The following is a 22,503-nucleotide window of genomic DNA, read 5'->3' on the forward strand; positions in this document are numbered from 1 at the left end:
CTACTTTGCATATCTCTCCTCAACAGGTAAAAACACGTTAGCTGCTCAGGAAAAGGAAGCATAAACCCTTTCAAGTCTGTCTTTGACAGGCCATGCCATTGGATATTAGAAAATTCTTACATGTCTTTGTCAGAGAAAGATAAGGATCACATGATCTCATTCATATGTGGAATCTAAGTAACAAAGTAAACTGATGAATGGAGTGGATCCAGAGACACAGAAGCATGGAACAGAGTGCAGAATCTCAGAGGGAAGGTGGGGGAGGGTGGGTGGGTGTGAAGTAATCAATCAAGAACCTTGTATGCATATATTCATGGCCCATGGCCACAGATAGTGGGGTGGCGAGGGACTGGGGTGGGGGGTGAGGGGTGGTGGTTGGCTGGAGAGGGTAATGGGGGGGGGGAAAGGGGACACATGTAATACTTTCAACACTAAAGAATTATATTTAAAAAATATTTTTACATGTCTTCTGTCCCCTGAAATTAACCTCCCCTTCCTCCAAGTCTTTCCAGGAAAATGGGGTCCCTTCAGGCAGTGGTGGTGGCTAGAGTGGCCATGGGGTCCTGGTCTCTCTAGACCTCCTGTCTAGCTTCCCATAGGGCGCAGATCCTGTCCTCCACACTCCCAGCAGGGCCAAAGCAAGACAGGCAAAGAGCCAGGCCATGGTTTTTGGTTTATTGAGGGGGATCCAAAGCTTGTCCTAGGCTGAGCTCCTGCTGCCCATGGTCTTCTTGATCCAGTCGAGGTAGCGACAGAGGTTGGTGTAGACACCAGGCCTCTGGGACTGCCCACAGGGGTCCGATCCCCAGGATGTGATCCCTTGGAGAACTCCATCACACACCAATGGGCCCCCGGAATCGCCCTGGAGGGGGGTAGGGGGAGAGTTTCGCCGAAGATACCCAGCTGTACCCAGCATTTAGCACCCGCTCTGCCAAATGATTGGCCCCCCAGCCATTGGGGACAAGAGCATTGTCCCCTGGTTCCAACTGTTGGCTGATGTAGGGAAGCACGGGACTTGGTTGGAAAGTCTGTAAGGAGGATTCTCTGGAAGGTCGGAGGCCTCTAGGGCAGTGGTTGGCAAACTCATTAGTCAACAGGACAACAATGGAAATTTCTTTTGAGAGCCAAATTTTTAAACTTAAACTTCTTCTAACGCCACTTCTTCAAAATAGACTCGCCCAGGCCATGGTATTTTGTGGAAGAGCCTCACTCAAGGGGCCAAAGAGCCACATGTGCCTCGAGAGCCGCAGTTTGCCAACCACAGCTCTAGCAGAACCTTGCTGAAGGCGGTAGACCCAGCCTTGACTTTTCCAAACAAGTCTGAGCCCCCGGGTGTTTTACTGGAATCTTTATGTTTAGACTTCAAAACGTCCTTGTTTGAAAGACACTACAGATACATGTGTTTCCTCAAGGATACTTACCCTGCTAATAGTATCTAGAGGTTGATTTTAGTTCAAGCTGTTGCTACAATAAAAGCCTAAGAAGGCAGGTGAATGGAGCTGTCTGGTTCCTTTAGCCAGGCAGTCCCTTAGCCCTCTCTTTCACAGAAATGTGTGTCAGAGTAATCATTCATCCATTGCTCAGGGTCTGCAGGCTAGGGTGAGCAAGAGGTTAGGAGAGTAGGGTGGGGTCTTCCACATACAAGGGACCAGACAAATTGTCTAAGGGTGGTGACGGAAACCCTGGCCAATGAGAGAAGAGAGTGCTCTGAAGAGTCCAATCTAAAGAGAAAACATCAGGGACTGAGCTGATGTGGCCTCCATTCCTGGCTTTTGGTGAACAGATCATTGAATCCAGTTACCAAGCAGGAGAAAGAGCAGGGTTCTTGTATACACACACACACACACACACACACACACACACACACACACACACACGTGCTCCAACCTATGCCAATAATTGTAGGCGTCTCTGTGGGGAGAAACCATCATCTCTAGGAACCATCCAGAGAAACTGATTTCAGGTAGGATCCCTGATGGAATGACTGTGTTCCCAGCCAATGGGGAAGAACGCAGTGGAGCATCATTTTCAGGGTCCAATCATTGGCAAAGGGGCGGGGTTTCCATGCAGGGGACAAGGCCAGGAAGAGCCCTGAAGACTGGAGTTGCAGCCAATGGAAAAGAGAGAGTTATATCTATGGCAAATCCCAAGACTCGTCATCTTGGGGGTGGGGCGTCTTGGAAGGAGCACTGTAATCCATGGCACCATTCCCTGGACAACTGAGAAGAGAGCATTGCTCCCCCACGAAACCAATCACAGGAGCAGGCAGCTGTGCTAGGAAACTGAGTCAGGTGCCAAATCAAAGTGGCTGACTAGCTGGTGGATGGCAGAGTTCTCAGAAACATCAGGAACGAACACACAGAAAGGGAACGGAAGCCTTGTGTGCCCTGTAGCCTCCGACTCTCTCCTTCATGGAAACATCCTCTCGCAGTCTGGGACCTCTCGGGGGATGTCCACCTGCTGGCTTAGGCAGTTGGACGTTCCTCCCCACTCCCTTTACCTCTCCCCTCCCTGAACCTCATCCCGCAGACAGGTGTTTCCATAAAAACGACAGCGACTACTCAACGCTTCTGATCCCTGCGCTGTATGACCTGCAGGAAGACTGTGGCCTTCTCTGAACCTTCTTCCCACTTCAGAGAGATGGGAACTTCTCTGAGTGCTAACCCTGTGGGGTCACCCCACTGCAGTGCCTCCAGCCTCTAGCAGGGGGGGAAAGGGGAGGGAAGAACGGGGTTTTCGGGTTGGCTAATTCAGAAGGGATTTCGATTGGCTGATTAGGAAGTCACTCACCTGGCATGAGTCAGCCCCACTGCTGTCACCTGCACAGGTCATTGCCTCGGTGACTTTCCCAGGGTAGGCGTCTTCACACCGCTTCTGGGACACGATTTGGACTTCTGCGCAGTTGAGGTCATCCGGAAAGTTCCCTGAGGGAGTACAGGGTGTAAGTTCCCAGAGAGAGCAACCCTTGCCCTCCATCCCTGTCTGGATCTAACCTTTCCTCTCTGCATCCACAGCTCTACAGGGTGGGGGTTGGTTCCTGGCACATTCCTCGTGGCTCACCTTTTCTCACCACCTTAAACAGAGCCACGGCCCTAGCGTGGGACCAATGGATCCTATCTTTTCTTTCTTGCCTTGAGTCATTTTCAAATTAAGAGTCAGGAGACTGGAGGGTTTGGAGGTGCCCTCTTGTGACATATCTGTCCCACTTCCTCCAGTCTTCCCACCCCCAGGCCACCAGGTTCTCAATCTCAGCTGAATTCTACTTCTTCCAATTGTCACCTCCTCCTCCTCGAAGCCTTCTCTGACCATCTTAATGAAAACACCACACCTCTATCACTCCTGATCCATCCAGGGTCTTTCATTATATAACCCACAACTCTCTCTCATATTTCATGTTATATGTTTATTGTCTATTTCCCCCCACCTGGCATGCAACTCTATAAGGAAAGGGACTCATCCCGTACAGCATGTGGGGCCTGTCAGATCCTCACAAGGAAGTGTTTGAATTTTAATGACTGTAAGTGAAATTCATCCTTTTTATTAGCCTTTGAGCAGTAGACTTGAGTCGGGAAACGTGGGCACCTCTACCAGCCGGAAGCTATATGCTCACATCTCATTTAACCTTCACAATGGCTTTTGGAAGGAGGGATGGATTCATTTATTCCTTTTTTCACTTATCCACGTGATCATCCAACAAATACGCATTGAGCATCCTGAGCATCAGGAATGCCCAATGAAAAAAATAGATATAGCCCTAACCAGTTTGGCTCAGTGGATGGAGCGTTGACCTACAGACTCAAGGGTCCCAGGTTCGATTCCGGTCAAAAGCATGTACCTTGGTTGTGGGCACATACCCAGTAGGGAGTGTGCAGGAGGCAGCTGATCGATGTTTCTCTCTCATCGATGTTTCTAACTCTATCCTTCTCCATTCCCCTCTGTAAAAATTCAATAAAATATATAAAAATTTTTAAAAAGATATAACATGAGCCCTTATGGAGCTTAAAAGTCTATCCATTAGTTTTCCTCATTTTGCAAGTGAGGAAAGTGAGGCTGAGAGCCTGGGCCAGTATTCTTGGGTTCAAGAGGGAAAAGGGGCTGAGAAATCTGCTTTCTTGGGCCACTGCAAATCCTTTATATCCCAGGTCTACGAATGAGATTATATAAAATCCTACCCAACAAAGATCCCATAACACGTTACTCTCCACCATAAAGGAGGGATTCATTCACCCATCCATTCATATTTTTGAACCCTGCTTAACAATGTGTTACTTTGCTTTCTTTCTCCCATCATTCCTATTAATATTCTGGCCTTCAGTGTTCCTCACATGGACCACGTGTGAATTGCAACCCCACAGTCACAGTCCCTTCCTTATGTCCTTGCAGGGGTAAAGTTTTGCCAATGGCTTGGGGTCCACTGGGAAAACCAGCTCCTCCTTCACTCCAACTACCTTGGGGGCTGGTAACAGTGCCCCAGCCTGAGATGGTGCACTTCTGGCCAACTCGAGGGCAGTGATCTGTCAGGTTGATGGGCTTCACGGAGGACCCTCTGGATGCTGGGTCACGTAGTCGAAGGAGCATCAGGTCGTGGTTGTGGTCCTCACTGTCGCCACTGAAGCAGGGATGTGGGATGGACTGGGCCACAGCCCTTTCCTGCCCCGACCCACTCTTATTCTTCAGGTTGTGCTCTCCCAAGCGGACTGTGTACCTCCTGGAATGATGGGTATTAGTTTGGGATGCAGCCCCCTCATTACAGTCCCCTCAGACCCAGGAGTCCAGGCTCGCAGCTCCCTCTTCTCTCAGACCTCTCTCTCTCTCTCTTAGAGGCCTGGGACCCAGCTCTCTCTTTCCCAAGGTAAAACCCAGCCCCCTCTTTCACCAGGCCCAGCCCACCTCTGCCCCAGGCATCCACTCACGGTTTTTTACAATGGGCTGCCGTGAGGACCCAGTTGTAATCGATGAGGACACCCCCGCAGAGCAGCTGGTCCCCCTGGAACAAGGCTGTCTGCCAAGGCTGCGAATTGGACTTGCACGGCTGGCCCCCCAGCACCTTGTTCTCCTCTGCCCTCCAGTGTCCTGCAGAAGGGGGGACGAGGGAGGAGAGCAGGAGAGTGGATTCAAAGGGACACACCCCAAGTTCTCTGCCTGCCTCCCGCATGTGTCCACACACCCTCCTGTGTGGGGCTCCTGGCTTGCACATGCCGCCACACACATTCACACGTACACTCGCTGAACTCCGTGAGTCATCCATCACACAGAGTCACACACCCAAGCATGCTTTCCACATGCTCCTACACTCCCATGTGTGTCTTCTCTCCTAGGCAAGCAGCCGGCAAGCTTGGTGTGCTCGTGTAAATTTGCAGCATCCCCTGACACACTTCGACCCGCTGTCACCAGAGAGCCGTGGCTCCACTCACCCCCACCAACGCCAGCCCCAGAAGCCCCCACATGCAATCACACACTTCACACATCCCTCACCCCGCCACAGGCACCCACACCGCGACCACGGCGTGCACACAGGCTCACACTCACTTGCACAGACTTCCAGCAGCAAGAGCAGGAACATCCAGGTGCACACGGCGGCAGCAGCAGGCGGTGGGCGACCCATGCTGAGGCCTGGGGGAGGGAGAGCATGGGCTGAGAGAGGAGGAGGGGGGAGCCTGAAATCCTAGGAGGGTCGTGGGATTGGGGGTCCAGGGGATCAGAGCATCCAGAGCTGTTCTTCTGGGTCCTGCGGGAGGAAGGGGCTGGGACCCAGATTCCTGGGTCTTAGTTAGAAGGGGGTGGGGCCCCAGATTCCTGAATCTGAGGAGAGAGGGAGCTGGGGGTCTGGATTTTCAGGTTCCCAGGGAGAAGGGAGCCCTGGTTAGTATCCCGGACCCCTCCTAATCTCGGGGAAGAGGAGGCTGGGGCTCAGATTCCCAGGTCCGGAAGGAAAAACGGGATCTCAGGTTAAAGTCCTGGGTCTGAAGGAGGGTCCAGATGCCAGCCTCTGAGAATTTACAGAGGCCAGGGGGCGGGGTCACCTACTGATTCTGACCAAAGGAAGAGGCCCCAGTAGCTCAGCTCTCTGCCTGGTTCGGGGATCTGGAGCCTTTTAACTGGGAATCCCCGCCTCCTGCTCCGCCTCCTCCCGCCCTGAGCTGGCAGAGCACCCCTGGGCTGGAGTGAGGAGGGGCTGAGGGGCTGAGGGGCTACCGGGAAATTCTTGAGGGAGGAGGGGCTGGATTCTTGGGGTTCAGAGGCAAGGGAGAGCAGCTCGGTGCTGTGACTCCTGGGTCTGACACAAAAAGGACTGGGGCTCAGACATCTGTCTAGGTCTGGAAGAGGCCGGGGCTGGGGGCGTTGAATCCTGGGCCTTAGCTTCCTGGGTCTGAATGAGGAGGGGGAGGATGTCTGGACTCCTGCATACAAGGATGAGAGGGCTTGGGGCCCGGACTTTGGGACTGATGGAGGACAGGGGGGCTGCTGCCAGTAACCCCCAATAGAAGAAAGGCGAGTCTTCTTGGTTGGGACACCTGAGGGTGGATCAGCCCCGCCCTCTGTCCCCTGAGAGGGCGGGTTCTGGGCAGGCAGGTTTGGGAGGCACCCTGACCTGGTTTCCCCTTCCCCTGGGGGCGATGGGACCAGCCTGACAGAACCCAGGCGGCTTGCTGCAATAGGGCTGATGGGGACAGACTTCAGGCAGGACCGACTGAGGGCTCAGGGGAAATTTTAATGCGGTGACGTTCCCTATCGGCCCTCCACCGCCCATCCGTTGCCCTTCCTCCATCCCAGGACCCAAGCAGAAAGCAGAAAGGGCTCCATGCCTTTATTGCAAAACCATCCATTGGATCTGAAGAAATCCAGACCCTCCCCTCAACTCCTCCCAGAAGGTCCAGGGCAGGATTCAAACCCAGGACAAGGCCTAAAGCAGGCCTGCGAGGGGCGGGGCCAGACCCCTTCCTGCTCGCCAATGGGGGAAAGCACTAGCAACCCTGACGTCATGGGGGGCGGGGACTCTGACAAAGGAGGCGGGGCCACATGGGCTGGAGTCCAGCGGAGACCTCTCATTGGGCAAAGTTCCGAGGGGCGGAGCTATTTGGTGAATTGCCAGCCTGGGGTTGAGCCACCAGGTGATGCTGTTCCACAGGGTGGTAGTTCTTGCTGAAGTCTTAGAGCTGGAACCAGGAGGATGGATGGGTCTTCCTGCTCCATCCCGAAGGGGCGGAGCCTAAGTAACCAGAAGGCTTCTCCAGGACAGCTGAGGGCACGGGTGCAGACCCCTGAGGCTGGACCCCCATATCCTGCGCCCCCTCCTCCTCTGGACATCCTAGGCGCGAGGGCTCAGTATTCCTTCATCGTCTTTCTGATCCAGTTCACGTAGTGGCAAACGCTACTGTAGACAGCGGGGCGCCGGGGTCGGGAGCAGGGCTCAGAGCCCCCAGACACCACACCAGCCAGAGTCCCATGGCAAACCAGCGGGCCCCCAGAGTCGCCCTGTGCGCGGGAGAAGAGCAGAGAAACTGTTAGGCCAGTCTCATTACTAGTATGCCATTACACAGACCCCCCCAGTTTCTACTCCCCTGACACCCAGACATCCAGCTCTCCAGGCCCTCCTCCCTCAGACCCAGGAGTAAAAGCTCACAGCCTTCACCCCTCCCTTGGACCTAGCATTCTGGGCCCCTAGCACCCTCTGCCCCCAGGACTGGGAGCTCAGACCCCCAACTCCCCCCTTGTTTAGATCCAGAAATCCTGGTGCTGGCCCCATCCTCTCCCAGGACCCAGTGTCTTAGCAGAATTCCCATCCTCCACCTCCTCCCCAGAGTAGATCTCACCTGGCAGGAGCCACGGCCCCCCTCCCACAGGCCTGCACAGAGCATGCGCTTGGAGATTTGGCCTGGATATGCCCGCCGGCAGAGTCTGGGCTCCAGGATGCTGATGTTGGCACACTGCAGCGTGAGTGGGTACTCCACTGTTGGGGAAGGAGGTCACAGAGGATCAGCAGCTTTACTCATCTCACTCAGCATCCTCCCTGCCCATTTCTTTTCCTTTTTTAATTTCTTTATTGATTAAGATTTTACATATGTGTCCTCATCCTCCCATTAACCCCCCACTCCTGCCTTCACCCTCCTGTTGTCTGTGTCCACTGGTTAGGCCTATATGTCTTTTTCAAAATATATAATAAGAATATATATTCAAGCCGAAACCGGTTTGGCTCAGTGGATAGAGCGTCGGCCTGTGGAATGAAAGGTCCCAGGTTCGATTCTGGTCAAGGGCATGTACCTTGGTTGCGGGCACATCCCCAGTGGGGGGTGTGCATGAGGCAGCTGATCGATGTTTCTCTCTCATCGATGTTTCTAGCTTTCTATCCCTCTCCCTTCCTCTCTGTAAAAAATCAATAAAACATATTTTTTAAAAAAGAATATATATTCTTATTGATTTCACAGAGGAAGAGATAGAAACATCAATGATGAGAATCATTGACTGGCTGCCTCCTGCACGCCCCCTACTGGGGATTGAGCCCACAACCTGGGCACGTGCCCTGACCAGGAATCCAACCGTGACCTCCTGGTGCATAGGTCGATGGTCAACTACTAAAGCACGGGCTGGACTCTCCCCCTCACCCCCCATGTCTTAAGGAGGATCCTTGGAACCACAGCATAAGATTCTCCAAGATAGAAACAAAGACAGTGACAAAGAGACAGAATCATAGCATAGAAGGGAAATAGATGTATATGAAGAAGGGAAAAGGGAGAAAGAGAAACAGAAAGATGCAGAGAAGAAGAAAAAAGACACAGAGAGGCGAGAGACAAGAAGAGGCACATATATAATTTACATAGAAAATATAGAGACCATGCCAGGAGCTAGAAACCTCTTAAGGGGAAAGAAATTCTTAGAGGAGGCCATGGAGTAATAGAAATGGGCCCAGCGATATCCGGTGAGAAGGCTGTGAGTTAAAGAGGAGGAGACATTTATAGGGAGACGGTCATTGATACAGAGATAAAGATGTAGAGATACGAGGTAGTGAAAGAGGGCGTTACCGCATATAGAGATAGACATGGCTATAAATATGCATATGCCCATGTATATGATGTGCAAAAATTATAGACATGGATGCAAACTCAGATGCATCCAGGGGCTTGGTGGGTAAACAGGAGTGGGGCGGAGACTGCTGTGGTTTGGCCTGCAGGGGGCCTCCTGCACTCTATCCAATATTGGTAGCTCTTGTGGGAATGTGAGTAAGAACCTTGACTGTTATGTAGAAGCTCCCAGGTTTCAGATGTTGGCAGCAACAAATTCAGACATGATTTTTTCAAGACACTTGGAAAACCAGCACTAACATGGGAAGCCAAATCTGGCTAATAGGTCTTTGATTTCTGACTCTGAGAATAGAAGGCCTTATTTGGATTCTAAGATACATGTATTTGCACAATTAAACACCCTGAAATCAGGAGGTGTCTTCCAGTAAATTATATCTCACAAGGGTCAATGGGACATCCCCCTATTCTCAATAACCCTATCTAATAAAGATGGAATATGCAAATTGACCGTCACGTCGCGACAAAGATGGTGGCGCCCCACAGCCAATAAGGAGGGAATATGCAAATTGACACGACAAATATGGCGGCAGCCAGCTGTTCTGGGCCTCTGGGCAGTGCACGAAGGCAGAAGGTGGCTTCGTGCTGGAGCGATGGTGGAAGGCAGAGGCCAGAGTGAAGGCCCAGGTCCTGGGTGCTGGCAGCCAGGGGAAGGAAGGCCTATTCTTGTATGAATCTTCGTGCATGGGGCCTCTAGTATGATAATAAATAATATGAGGTGAAATCGTGATGCACCTTATAATTTATAGCATCTTAGATTTGCTGGAACATATGAGTGGAGAGATAGATAGATCAATAGATAGAGGATAGACATGAAAGGCAGAGACAGAGAAGGAGGAGGGATTTAGATTCTCAGCGTGAGACGTAAGGGAGTGTTTCATGGTCAAGGCTGTACCTATGGGGCTGGACACGGCCCCCCAGCCTGAGATGAGGCACTGGGTGCCTGGGGAGACGCAGGTCTGGCTGATGTTGAGGGGCTGCACGGCAGGTCCCAGGCGTGCCTTCCTGGGCAGGCGGATCAGCATGATGTCGTTATTGTGGTCTTGGGCTCGAAGGTCCTGGTTGAACCCAGGGTGAGGGAAGAAGTCCGTGACCCGGAACAGCTGCTCTGGGCCCTCCCATTTCCAGAGGTGGTGCTCCCCGAGGCGGACCCACAGATACCTGCTGGGACAGGCCTCAGGGGTCAGAATGCGTGTCCACCACGGTGTTACGTGGCTCTCCACAAGCTACATAGCCTCTCTGGGTCCCCGTCATGTGTGCGACCCCAGCGTACTGTGTGATTTTTAAGCAAGGCACACACCCTCTCTGGGCCTCTCAAGCCCTTTGTCTGCCTGTGCATTTGTCACTCTCCTCCAAAGCTCACACCCTTTCCAAGGTCCACGCCAACGGATCCGCCTTCTTCATTGCCCCACCTGGTGCCTTGCTGGTGACCCATGTCCCCTGGAACTAGGTAAGCACATGGGGGCTCCGCCTACAACCCAGAAACAGCCCCACCCCTGCCCCCGCAGGTTTGGTGGCTTCTGTGAGGAGTGGCTGTTTGTGCCTTCCAGTGTGTTTGCAGGAGGTTGGTAGGATATGGAAAATCCCCAACTTTGGAGTCATCTGTGGCCTCGGGCTTTTCCTATCTGTCATATCGCTGACCCTCCAATCCATTTCCCCCTGAGGTGTAACCTCAAGCCTTCTCACGGTGCTTCTAGTGTACTTGTTCTGCTCTGGGTCCATGGCCTGGTCAGCTGAGGACTTTCTGGGGGTCTACCTATCCATTCCATTGCACAACCTCTGACCTCTCACAGGCGGGGCCAAGCTAATCACTGAGAACTCTGGGTTTGAGGAGTGTGAGGTTATTTCTGTCTCTGTGTCTCTCCGTCACTGTATTGCCTCCACAGCCAGCCCTTTCCCCACTCAGCCTCATACTTGCCCCTTAAGCCCTTCCACCTCCATCTCTCGTTGCATTTCCTTCTCTATGCTTGGAGCTGAACTCTAGCCTGGTGTACAGACCTTGAACTGAAAGAGGCCCCATCCTGGAGCAATGCATGATGGGAAATTCCCACGTCGCATCCTGTAAACAACACCTGTGCTTCATTCCTGAAGAACATCAGGACAGAGTGGACAGCTCCATTCCAGAGATATGCAAACAGGATTTCTGCCCCAGGTAGAGTCTGTGTGATTCTATTAGAATGCTCAGAATCTAAAACTGTAGGACTCTAGGATTCTAACACTCTAGGAATCCAGAAATTCTAGATTTCTATGAGGCTCAAGTTCTAGAATGTCATGAATCCCAAATTGCACTGTTCTAGATTTCTCTAGATCAAATATTCTAGTTTTTAAAAATTATCAGAATTAAATCTAGGACATAACAAGCCTAACATTCTAATATTTTGAAGCAATCGCACAAGATGGTTATCATTCCAGAATTCTATGAAGCTATAGTTTTGGAAATTTGAAAATCTAGGGTTAAAATAGTTGGAGACCCTAGAATTATCTGAATGAAAAGTGTGGGGATTTTAAGAATCTGGAATCATAGCATTCTGCTATATTAAGTCCAACAAATTCTAGATGTTTATGAATAGAACCTTCTAGAACTTTCTTAGTTCAAGATTCTGGATGTTACAAATCACAGTATTCTAGGACTATGAGCACTTATAGTTGACGAATCCGGACAGAATACGCTGAATCTAAGATTTTAATATTGCTCTATCCAGTACAACTAGCTCCGATTGAGATGTGTCATACATGTGAAATCCACATCCGGTTTCAAAGGCTTACACACAAAAAAGGATAAATGATGACATTTTTTTAGACATTTAAACATTGATTACATGTTAAAATAATATTTAAAGTTAAATCCATTATTAAAATGAAATCTTGTTTTTCTTTTACTTTTGCAGCGTGTCTACTGGAAATGTGAAACTTAAATGGCTAGTGTTATATTTCATTGGCAGCACTGTTCTGGACTTCTAAGATTCTAGAATTCTCTCAGGCTCCTGTAGAATCCCGTGGATCTGAGATCTTAGGAGTCTACGGTTCTGGACTACCCTGGGCCAGAGTCAAAGATTCAAAGAGTGTAAATTTCCAATCCTAGACCCTTAGAACCAGATTATTTAAAACTCTAGAATGAGGAAATGTTGACAACTTTGTAATTTTGAGTTGAACTTCTGAGAAGAGAAATAGAGGCTCAGTCCTTCTTGCCCACCGCTCCCTCCCTCCTCTATCAGAGCCTTTGTCCACCTCACTCTTTCCTCACACATAGCCTCCTCCCCAGAGCGGTCACTCACGGCTTGTAGCAGTGGGCAGCTGTGAGCAGCCAGCGGTCACTGATGAGGGTCGCCCCGCAGAATAGGTGAGTGAAGAAGAAGAGGCCTGCCTGCCAGGGCTGCGAGTTGGGGTGGCATTCCTGAGCCCCAATGGCTCTGGTGTCTGCCCAGCTGTTCCCTGTGAGCAGATGGGAGGCAGAGGGGTCAATGAAGAGCAAGATAGAAGGGCTGGGGAGAGAAGCAGGGACGCCTAGAGGGCAGGCACAGAAGGCTGGGGGTGTGCAGGGCAACGTGGAGGCTGCTGGGGCCCTAGAGGGTCAGCGGGATAGACAGGCTGGATGGCAGGAGCCTCACCTGCCAGGAGAGAAAGCAGAGCACAGACAAATCCCAGCTTCATGACCTCTGGGTGCCTGGGTCCTGGCGTCTGGCTCTGCTGTCCCTGCTTCTTTATGGTAAGCCATGCCATCGCCTTCCTCCTCCCTGGGGCCACCCTGTGATTAATTGGGGTTGGGAAATGTCACTGGGGGAGGAGGAAGCCCTGGGGCCTGGACTGGATGCCTTGAGAAGGAGGCCGGGCAGGGGGATCCCCTGTTAGAAAGAGCTGACTGCCTGCTGGGTCGGGGCTTGACTACATGGGGAAGGAAGGGGGCCTAGGACATAGAATCCTCCTGGGCGTCTCCAAAGAGGGGGAGCCCTCGTTCCCCATGACCTCCAGGTACAGGATCTGCATGCAGGATAGTCAGTGGCCTGAAGGAGGAAGAGGGTGAGGAGGAAGATCCCTAAGGCGGGTTCTGGAGTCTTGAATGACCAATGACCAGGAGCACTGCACAGAAATCAGGCTGCAGGTGGGAGAAGAACCAGGACTCAGAGGCAAGAAGCCACACAGGAGACGGGATGTGGCTGAGGTGGGGACAGAGAAAGAAATCATAGGGAGAGGGAGAGAGAGACACAGAAAGATCCTGAGAGAGAGAGAGAGAGAGAGAGAGAGAGAGAGAGAGAGAGACAGAGAGAGAGAGAGAGAGAGAGAGACTGACTCAGACTGAAAGAAGCAGAGACCACAAAGATGTTTGAGAAATACGGTCCCAACTGGATTGACACACACTTGCTCCCTTCCTCACATCCTCACACCACAAGGCCCCCGGGTGGCCCATCTGCTTGGAACCAGCACTTTCCCTTTCTCCTATTGTCACCAGATCCTGGCTAAGTGCAGAGAACATTCTCTTGTCTTTTTTTTTCCTCATCCATATCCTCCCCTCTGTTGTCCTTCCCATCACCCCATTCTTGCTACTTCTCTTCCTCTCCTTCATCATCTGATGGGCAGCCCAGGAAGGGCCAAGCCCAGGTCTGATTAATCTCTGTTTCCCCAGAATCGCCCAGTTCAGGCTCAGTTCCTGGGAGGTTTCAGGATATGTTAATTGAATGAGTGAATGTCTTTCTCAATATCCTTCTTTTCCTAGTGAACTCCTACTCATCCTTCAAGACCCAACCTAAATACCACCTCCTTCAGGGAGTCCTCTGTGATTTCTCCAGGCATGCGGGAAGCCACCCACTGCCCATACTATCACCAGAGTGCATCAAGGAAGGCAGAAGGCTGATGGACCTTGGGTGTTAGCAGGGCTAACACCAAGCACCATTGTTCTGTTGAGATAGTGGCGGCTCAAAGCAGTTTCTGGATCTAATAGCCTCAAAGTAAATGTTTACTGAGTCTTACTGATCTTTATTGACCTTAGAGACGGTCTGTCTGCTACCTGTTTGCTGTGCTTTACTGAGGGCAAGATGTGTATCTAAAATTAAATAAAAAGCGGATAAGGCCAGGTTTCGGTGTGCCTCTCCAGGAGAGAGGTCTCCATGTGGCCCCCCCATGCCTTCTAAATTCATATTTCTTGTCTAGTGTTTTCATTTGTGCATCGGCCCCTTTTTCAGATCCTGAACCCCCACCGCACAGGCAGAGTCCATCTTTTCCTCGTCTGGGCTCCCTTTGACTGCATCCTCACAAGGACGTCACAGTCTGGAGCATGAATTCTGGACCTGGACAACCTGCATCCGAATCTCAGTGCTGGCAATCATGAGGTGTGTGAACTTGAGCAGGTCCCTGGACCTCTCTCCGCCAAGGTCGTACGGGGATTGATTCACACGTGTGAGGACAGTGTCTGGCACATTGTGCGTATTACCCACCTATGTCTGTCCGTCTCCTACAGAGCCCTGCCCTGCTCCCAGAACTGCAGTTGTCTTAACTCCCTCTCCAGACGAGCAGGTTTTGAGACCAAGGACTGAATACCCACTACGTGCCTGAATACCCACTATGTGCTAAGAGTCGTACTAACTGCTTTAAGAACGTCTTGACAGCTGCCTTTATGGACTGTTTACTCTGTTCCTGGCAGTTAGGTAAGCATTGCATGTATACTACTATCTCCTTTACTTCTCACAAGAGTCTTTTTCATCTCAATGTCACAGGAAGTGGGGATGGGAATTAAGGTAGAGCCGTCAAGAAATGTGGTCAATGTCACACAATAAGTGATAGGAATACATTTCCTTCTAGAGATGGTGAACTCCTCCTTATCCTTTCAAACCCCATGCAGCCCTAGCCGCTTCATCCCATACAGCAAAAGGTTGCCTGTTCAATTCCCAGTCTGGACACATGGTTGGGTTTTGAGTTCAATCCCAGGTCGGGGCCTTTAGAGGAGGCAACTAATTGATGTTTCTCTCTCACATCAATACTTCTCTCCCTTCCTCTCTCTCTAAAATCAGTAAAAACATACCCTAGAGTGAGGATTAAAGAAAACAACAACCCGTGCAATGCCTCCTCATCTGAGAAGACATCCCTGACTCCTTTAAGAAGAGACCTTGCCACCTGGCCAGCGTGGCTCAGTGGTTGAGCATCAACCTAGGAACCAGGAGGTCATGGTTCAATTCCTGGTCAGGGCACATGCCCACGTTGTGGGCTCCATCCCCAGTAGGATGTGTGCAGGAAGCAGCTGATCAATGATTCGGATCATTGATATTTCTATCTCTCTCTCCCTCTCCCTTCCTCTCTAAAATCAATTATCTATAGTAATAAAAGCATAATATGCTAATTAGACTGGACGTCCTTCTGGACGAAGCCGGGGCTGCGAGGAAGCCTGGGTCCCGGATGCCAGAGGGAAGCCGGTGCTGGCAGCCGGGGGAAGGAAGGCCTACTCTTGCATGAATTTCGTGCATCTGGCCTCTAGTATACATATATATGAGTCATTGCCTGGCCGATGTTGCTCAGTGGTTGAGCGTTGACCTATGAACCAGAAGGTCACGGTTTGATTCCTGGTTGGGGCACATGCCCAGGTTGCAGGCTTGATCCCCATTAGGGGGCGGGCAAGAGTCAGCCAATTAATGATTCTCATCATTGATGTTTCTATCAGTCTCTCCTTCTCCCTTCCTCTCTGAAATCAATAACAATACATTTTTTAAAAAACAGAAGAGACCTTGGCCCCTCCTCGGGGCACACTGTACCTTTTTCTCTTCCAGCATTGATCGATTTATGTTATTATTATTTCAACAGTGTATTGCCTGGCCGGTGCCGCTCAGTGGTTGAGCATCAACCCATGAACCAGGAGGTCATGGTTCAATTCCGGTCAGGTCACATGCCCGGGTTGCAGGCTAGATACCTAGTGCAGAGTGTGCAGGAGGCAGCCTATCAATGTTTCTCTATCATCCTTGATGTTTCTCTCTCTCTCTCTCTCTCTCTCTCTCTCTCTCTCTCTCTCTCTTTGTCCTTTCCTCTCTAAAATCAATAAAAATATATTTTTTAAAATGTATTGAGTGGCTTCTGTATACCAGGTACTGTACTAGGTGCTTAGAAAAACACAGTGAATAAATCAGACTCTCTACCCTCATGGACTGGGTGGGAGGAGGAAGGGGACAGATCATTAGGGAGTAAACAAATAAATGAGATAGTTTCTGCTATAACAAGTGCTCCAAAAATAAATAAATAAATAAATAAATAAATAAATAAATAAATAAAGCAATAGATTGGTGACTTGGGGGGGAACCCCTTTCGCCAGGGCAATCCTGGAGGGCCTCTCTGAGGAGGGCACCTGCATGCCAAGAATGTAAGATTTGCCTGTCTCCCTGACCTGAGTAGCAACTCCTTGAGGGTAGGGCCCAGTCATCCCTAGGAACTGATGTAGGACAAGGTTCCATAAACTCTTGAGACATGACTAAAGAAACGGGTGAATTGCCTTTAAAAATGAATCAAGTTTTCAAGTCCCCGCCCACTTTGCTTCTGATCCTCCCATAACAAACGCAGCTGATGCTTCATTATCATTTCCTGGGTGTGCCCATGGGAGCGAGGAGGAGTCCATGCAAGGGGCTGTGCACCCGTCGTCCGTGGGGGCAGAGACCGTGTGGTCACCGCCATGTTCCCAGCCTGCCACCCAATAAATGCTCAACAAATCGGTGTTTGAATGGGCACACAAGGACCACCTGTGCTGGATGGAAAATTCCTGTTGCTCATAGGGTCAGATGGCGTTTCCGCTCCAAACACCAGGCTAAGTGGAGATGCAAGACCATTTGTTAGCTTGGCCTGGACTCAGTATCATCCCGCCCACCTCCCCAGTCCCACTCGTGGCACAGGAATATTTACCCGGGGACAGTTTCCGAGAGAGGAAACGAACCCTTCTTCCCACGTGTTTCCAAGCAGAATCTCAAAGCCATTGTGGGTGAGGGGTCTGGATGATGGAGCTGGACTTGGGTTATGGGCGTTGGATGAGGGGTGAGAACGGAGACGTGGTGAGCTTGCGATTGCAGCTCTCGGTTGGTGAGGGGGATGCCATTGGATTTCACAAGCAAACAGAACCATTCCCCCTAAATGTCCGTGGGCTTCTTTGCGGGAACGTAACCACAGAGGTGAGGAGAGTGCCTCTGGCCTTGGAGGCTGGGACGGAGGCAGGGTGAGGTCTCGTGGGTTCCAGTGGCCCCAGGAAGGCCAGATGGCACCAGGTGACTCAGAGCCAGCCCAGCTCCTGCTGTACAGGACCGACTGGTGTTGGGTGGGCCCAGACATGGGAAACAGTGGGAGGAAAGGAGGAAGTGGTTCAGGGTGCTTCAAGGAACTTCCCAGGCGGGTGGGCCGTGTGCTGTTCCCATCAGCTCTGCTGTGTGTGAGGGGGGAGGATGGGGAGCTACCCTGTGCTTTTCTCCCCGGGACACAGAGTCACACACGCTGTCACCAGGAGCTGTTTGCAGATCACGATGTTATCGGAGGACTACGTGGGTGGGATTCACCCACTGCTAGTGCGAAGACTTGCGGGGTCACCAGAGCCTTCTACGACTCGCTCGGGATAAGGGGTGATATCCAAAGTCCCGTATCCCTTAAACCAGTCCTGGAGAAGGTCCAGCCAGGGCTTCCGTAGAGCGAGAAGGGAGAAAAACTGCTAGTCAAGGTGAGTCACCAGGATTCCCTAGGCTGGCAAACATATTTCGTGATTTCTTAGCAAACTTATGGACGTTTCAAGAGACTTTGGGAAAACGTTTTTATTGACTTCAGAGGGGAAGGGAGAGAAACATCAATGATGAGAGAGAATCATTGAACAACTGCCTCCTGCACGCTTTGCACTGAGGATCGAGCCCGCCACCCCGGGCACAGGCCCTGACCCCGGGAATTGACCCGTGACCTCCTGGTTCATAGGTCGATGCTCAACCACTGAGCCACGACGGGCGGGCTTCAGAGAGTTATTTTAATGGAGACGGGCTTACAGGAAAATTTACAGATCCAGTAAACCACAGGTGACTTGAGTTAAACTGATTGGCTTAGATGAGATTTATTTCTCAGAATTTGTATTTTAACCCTTTGTACGCCACAAGCGTCTGTAGATGCTTTAAAATATTTTTTTTTTCATGAGAATTTTCAACGGAAAATATTAAAGATTACCCGTATTGTGAGTAATATATTTATTTTTATACTATTCACCGCAGATTGATTTTTTTAAATTAAATTAAAAATATCGTGGCTTGTGGGGATGGTTTCCGTGTTGGATGCATGGCAGTTAACTGGTTAACAGATTATTTAGATAAGCTTATTGGAAACTAGATATTATCATTACAAAGGCAGACAGCTTTTTTGTTTTTTTTCTCAATCTGTGGCAGCCTCGCTTCCTCGCATGTCCTCAAAATTTTGACTCCAATAAACTCATAAAATTTGCATGTAGGTTTGGACCAAGTTTTGTTGACAGGGATGAAGCTGAGGTGGGGGTGGGAGCGTGTTGGGCGTGGGGATGATGTGTGGCTGGGGTGGCTGGGGGGTTGGGGACGAGGGCGGACCCTCTGCTCCCCCATCACCTCCCTCTGCTCACTGCCCCCAGTCAGAGGCCCTCCCGGGGCAGGCCCTACCTGGCAGGGGTCCTGGCCCTGGTCCAGTCCCGCACACATCATGTTGTTGGTGATGACGCCCGGGTAGAAGACCTCACACTCCCTGGGGCTCAGGATGGTGACCCCGGAGCAGCTCAGGCCCTTGTTGTACTTCACTGATGGGAGAAAACACAGGTTCTTCGGGGGTCCAGCCCCAGTGCTCCAGGACCCAGGCGTCCAGACACCCAGACTGTTCCCATCCCAGGCCCCAGGCCCCAGCCCCTCCTCCCTCAGACCCAGGAGTCCAGCCCCCCAGCCCCTCCTCCCTCAGACACAGGAGTCCAGCCCCCCAGCCCCTCCTCCCTCAGACACAGGAGTCCAGTCCCCCAGCCTCCTCCCCCATCAAACCCAGGAGTCCAGACACCCAGAATGTTCCCATCCCAGGTCTCTGGCCCTCAGCCCCTCCTCCCTCAGATCTAGGAGTTGGGGCCCCTCAGCTTCTCAGACCCAGGCCCCCAGCTCTTTCTTCTCTCAAACGTCCTCTGTTAGAGACTCGGTCCCCAGTTTCTCTTCCTTGATGTGAAAATCCATCCCACTCTTTCCTCATGCCTAACCCACCTCAGGCCAAGCATCCATTCGGGTTTTTAATATATTTTATTGATTTTTTACAGAGAGGAAGGGAGAGGGATAGAGAGTTAGAAACATCCATGAGAGAGAAACATCGATCAGCTGCCTCCTGCACACCCCCTACTGGGGATGTGCCCACAACCAAGGCACATGCCCTTGACCGGAATCGAACCTGGGACCCTTCAGTCTGCAGGCCGACGCTCTATCCAGTGAGCCAAACCGGTTAGGGCCATTCGGGTTTTTAAACACATGTTTTTGTTGATTTTAGAGAGAAGGGAAGGGAGAGGGAGAGAGAGAGAAACATCCATCAGCTGCCTCCTGCACGCCCCCTGCTGGGGATGCAGCCCAAAACCTGGACCTGCGTCCTGACGGGAATTGAACTGGTGACCTTTTGGTGCCTGGCCCCATGCTCAACCACCCGAGCCACACCAGCCAGGGCCGCTCACAATTTTGTTTTTACAGTGGGCTTCTGTGAGGACCCAGTTGGGACATCTATGAAGACACCGGACATAGCAGCTGAATGCCCTGGAGCCACGCCACCTGCCAAGGCTGCGAATGGGCCTTGAGCTCCTGGCCCCCAGCACCTTGGTCTCCTGAGCCTTCCAGTGCCCGGCAGCTGGAGGGAGAGGGGTGGATCGCCACCCCCGGGGCAGTGTAGGGGGATGAGGGAGGGGACGGGCAGGAGACCCGCTGAGGGTTCAAAGGGGCACACCCCAGGTTCTCTGCCTGCCTCCTCACGTGTCCACACACCCTCCCGTGTGGGGCTCCCGGCCGCCGCATGGAATCACGCGGACGCTCATTGTGTTATGGGTGGAAGCGGAGTTCCTGCCATGTCTCAAGGAAAAGTTTCCCGAGACCGGCACAGGAGGCGAGTGATGTTCACGGGTGTGGGAATAAACTCCTGCTTTCCCGATGTCCCATTTCCCTCCATCCCACCACGGAACACGTCCAGCCGTGTCTTCGGCAGGGCCAGGATGAAGGCTGCTGCCTATGGTTTCTGCTCCGTGTTCGTGTCCTGTCCAGGCCAGCATCCTGCGTGGGAGGGCCACACGGCTCTGCAGAGAGAAGGCGTGCCTGCAGGTGCCAGTGGGGTCATGGAGCTCAAGAGAGCAGGAGAGAAGGAGCTCTTTGTCTGGGGATTTGAACCAGGAGTTTCTTCAAGCTAACCTATTAACGTTCCAAGATTCCAGGAGCTTCTGATGGGGCCCCCCCTTAGACCGGTGGTTCTCAACCTCCCTAATGCCGCGACCCTTTAATACAGTTCCTCATGTTGTGGTGACCCCCAACCATGAAATTATTTTTCGTTGCGACTTCATAACTGTAATTTTGCTACTGTTAATGAATTGTAATATAAATATCTGTGTTTTCTGATGGTCTTACGCGACCCACAGGTTGAGAACCGCTGCTGTAGAGCCTAAGACCATCGGAAAACACAGATATTTACATTACAATTCATAACAGTAGCAAAATTACAGTTATGAAGTAGCAACGAAAAATAATTTTATGGTTGGGGGTCACCACAACACGAGGAACTGTATGAAAGGGTCGCAGCATTAGAAAGGTTGAGGACCACTACCCTAGTCAATCCATCATTTCCCAGGTTAGACTGATAGGCAAGCGCCTTCCATATGCCATCCTGACTTCACTGGTCTAACTCGCCCTTCTCCCCTCAACTGCAGGACGGGGGTGGGTGGGAGAAGGAGAGGGGGAAGGAGGGGTGTGAATCCCCTTGGAGGGACAATGCTGTTGAAGCTGTAGCTCCCTGGTGAAGCTTCCCAGGTGACCATGCTTACAATGTCTGAATTCCCTTTGCTTTCTTTGTTAATATTAACTAGCTAGCCCTCGCTGGTTTGGCTCAGTGGATAGAGCCTTGGCCTGTCGACTGAAAGGTCCCAGGTTCCATTCCCGTCAAGGGCACATGCCCGATTGCAGGCTCAATCCCCAGTAGGGGGCGTGCAGGAGGCAGCCGATCCATGATTCTCTCTCATCATTGATGCTTTTTTCCCCCCCTCTCTCCCTCTCTGAAATAAATAAATAAATAAATAAATAAATAAATAAATAAATAAATTTTAAAAATAAAGTTAACTAGCTAATTACCACGATAACGATGGAAGCCCACGAGTCGTCACACAGAGCCACATGCCCCAGCACACTTCCACATGCTCCCACATGCGTCCTCATGCTCCTACACTCCCGTGTGTATCTGCACCCCTCAACATGTGGCCCCACAAGCTTGGTGTGCTCGTGCAAATTTGTAGCATCCCCTGACACGCTCCTACCTGCTGCCACCAGAGCCATGCCTCCACCCGCCCCCACACGCGACCACACACGTCACACATCCCTCACCCCATGTTGTAGAAGACAGAAGACACCCAGGCGACACTCAGAGGGATGGCGTTGCGCAGCTGTATCGCGCCGGCGGTCTCAGAGGGGTCGCCTCCGGAGTCTGAGCAAACCAATATGGTGGAAGCCCTCCCTTTATACCCCTTGGGTTCCTTTGTCCCCCAAATGTGGGACAGGACTTCCGGACCTTTCGCGGGCTTTGCAAAAAGCCCCGTGGGTTGGGAAGGGGGTCTTGAGATCACATCTAAGGGCCTGGCCTGGCGCCAGCGCTGATAACCCCCTCTGGGGGGTTCATGGTTTATGGCCTCTGTGAAATGTGAGCATTTAGGTAACAGGTTTTGCAAGACCAGATTGTGGAGAAAGGGGCAGTGACTTAATTATAGGTTATCAAGAATGTACATTAGGCTACGGGCACAGATTCAGATTGCTAGCTCCCCCCCGCCGCCCCAAACATCAGGGTTACATTGGAATTAGCCTTTTATTATTTTTTTATTTTTTTCCTATTCAATGGATTATATTTTTTATCTTTTTTTTTTATTTCTTTATTGATTAAGGTATCACATATGTGTCCTCATCTGGAATTAGCCTTTTAGCCTTCTCACCACCACAGCCACCACGGCGTACACACAGGCTCACACTCACCACGGGTGCCGTCCCGCCCGCCTCACCTGCACAGAGTTCCAGCAGCAAGAGCAGGAACCTCCAGGTGCACACGGCAGCAGGCGGTGGGCGGTGGGCGTCCCATGCTGAGGCCTGGGGGAGGGAGAGCATGGGGCTGAGAGAGGAGGAGAGGGGGGGGAGCCTGAAATCCTGGTAGGATCTTGGGATTGGGAGGGGAGAGGAACAGAGTGTCTTCTGGGTCCCTCAGGAGGAAGGGGCTGAGT

The 22,503-nt window shown here is 51.5% G+C and overlaps 2 protein-coding genes across 2 annotated transcripts; both read right to left on the minus strand.

Annotated features, from left to right (window-relative positions):
- Positions 1-674: 674 nt before the first annotated feature.
- On the minus strand, positions 675-6,075 carry KLK8 (kallikrein related peptidase 8). Its single transcript, XM_079800625.1, has 6 exons — positions 6,028-6,075; positions 5,530-5,613; positions 4,914-5,073; positions 4,449-4,708; positions 2,791-2,924; positions 675-862 (listed from the first exon to the last, which is right to left on the minus strand). Exons 2-6 carry the CDS (start codon positions 5,603-5,605, stop codon positions 701-703), a joined length of 792 nt encoding a protein of 263 aa, XP_079656751.1. The 5' UTR covers positions 5,606-5,613; positions 6,028-6,075; the 3' UTR covers positions 675-700.
- A 1,248-nt stretch (positions 6,076-7,323) lies between these two features.
- Positions 7,324-12,797, minus strand: KLK9 (kallikrein related peptidase 9; the record flags this gene model as incomplete). Its single annotated transcript, XM_079800639.1, has 5 exons — positions 7,324-7,476; positions 7,815-7,951; positions 9,973-10,238; positions 12,353-12,509; positions 12,686-12,797. The coding sequence occupies 5 exons, from the start codon at positions 12,795-12,797 to the stop codon at positions 7,324-7,326; spliced, it is 825 nt and encodes a 274-aa protein (XP_079656765.1).
- Positions 12,798-22,503: the final 9,706 nt, after the last annotated feature.

The sequence above is a fragment of the Cnephaeus nilssonii genome, assembly GCF_951640355.1.
Source record: "Cnephaeus nilssonii genome assembly, chromosome: 20".
NCBI classification, from domain to species: Eukaryota; Metazoa; Chordata; class Mammalia; order Chiroptera; family Vespertilionidae; genus Cnephaeus; species Cnephaeus nilssonii.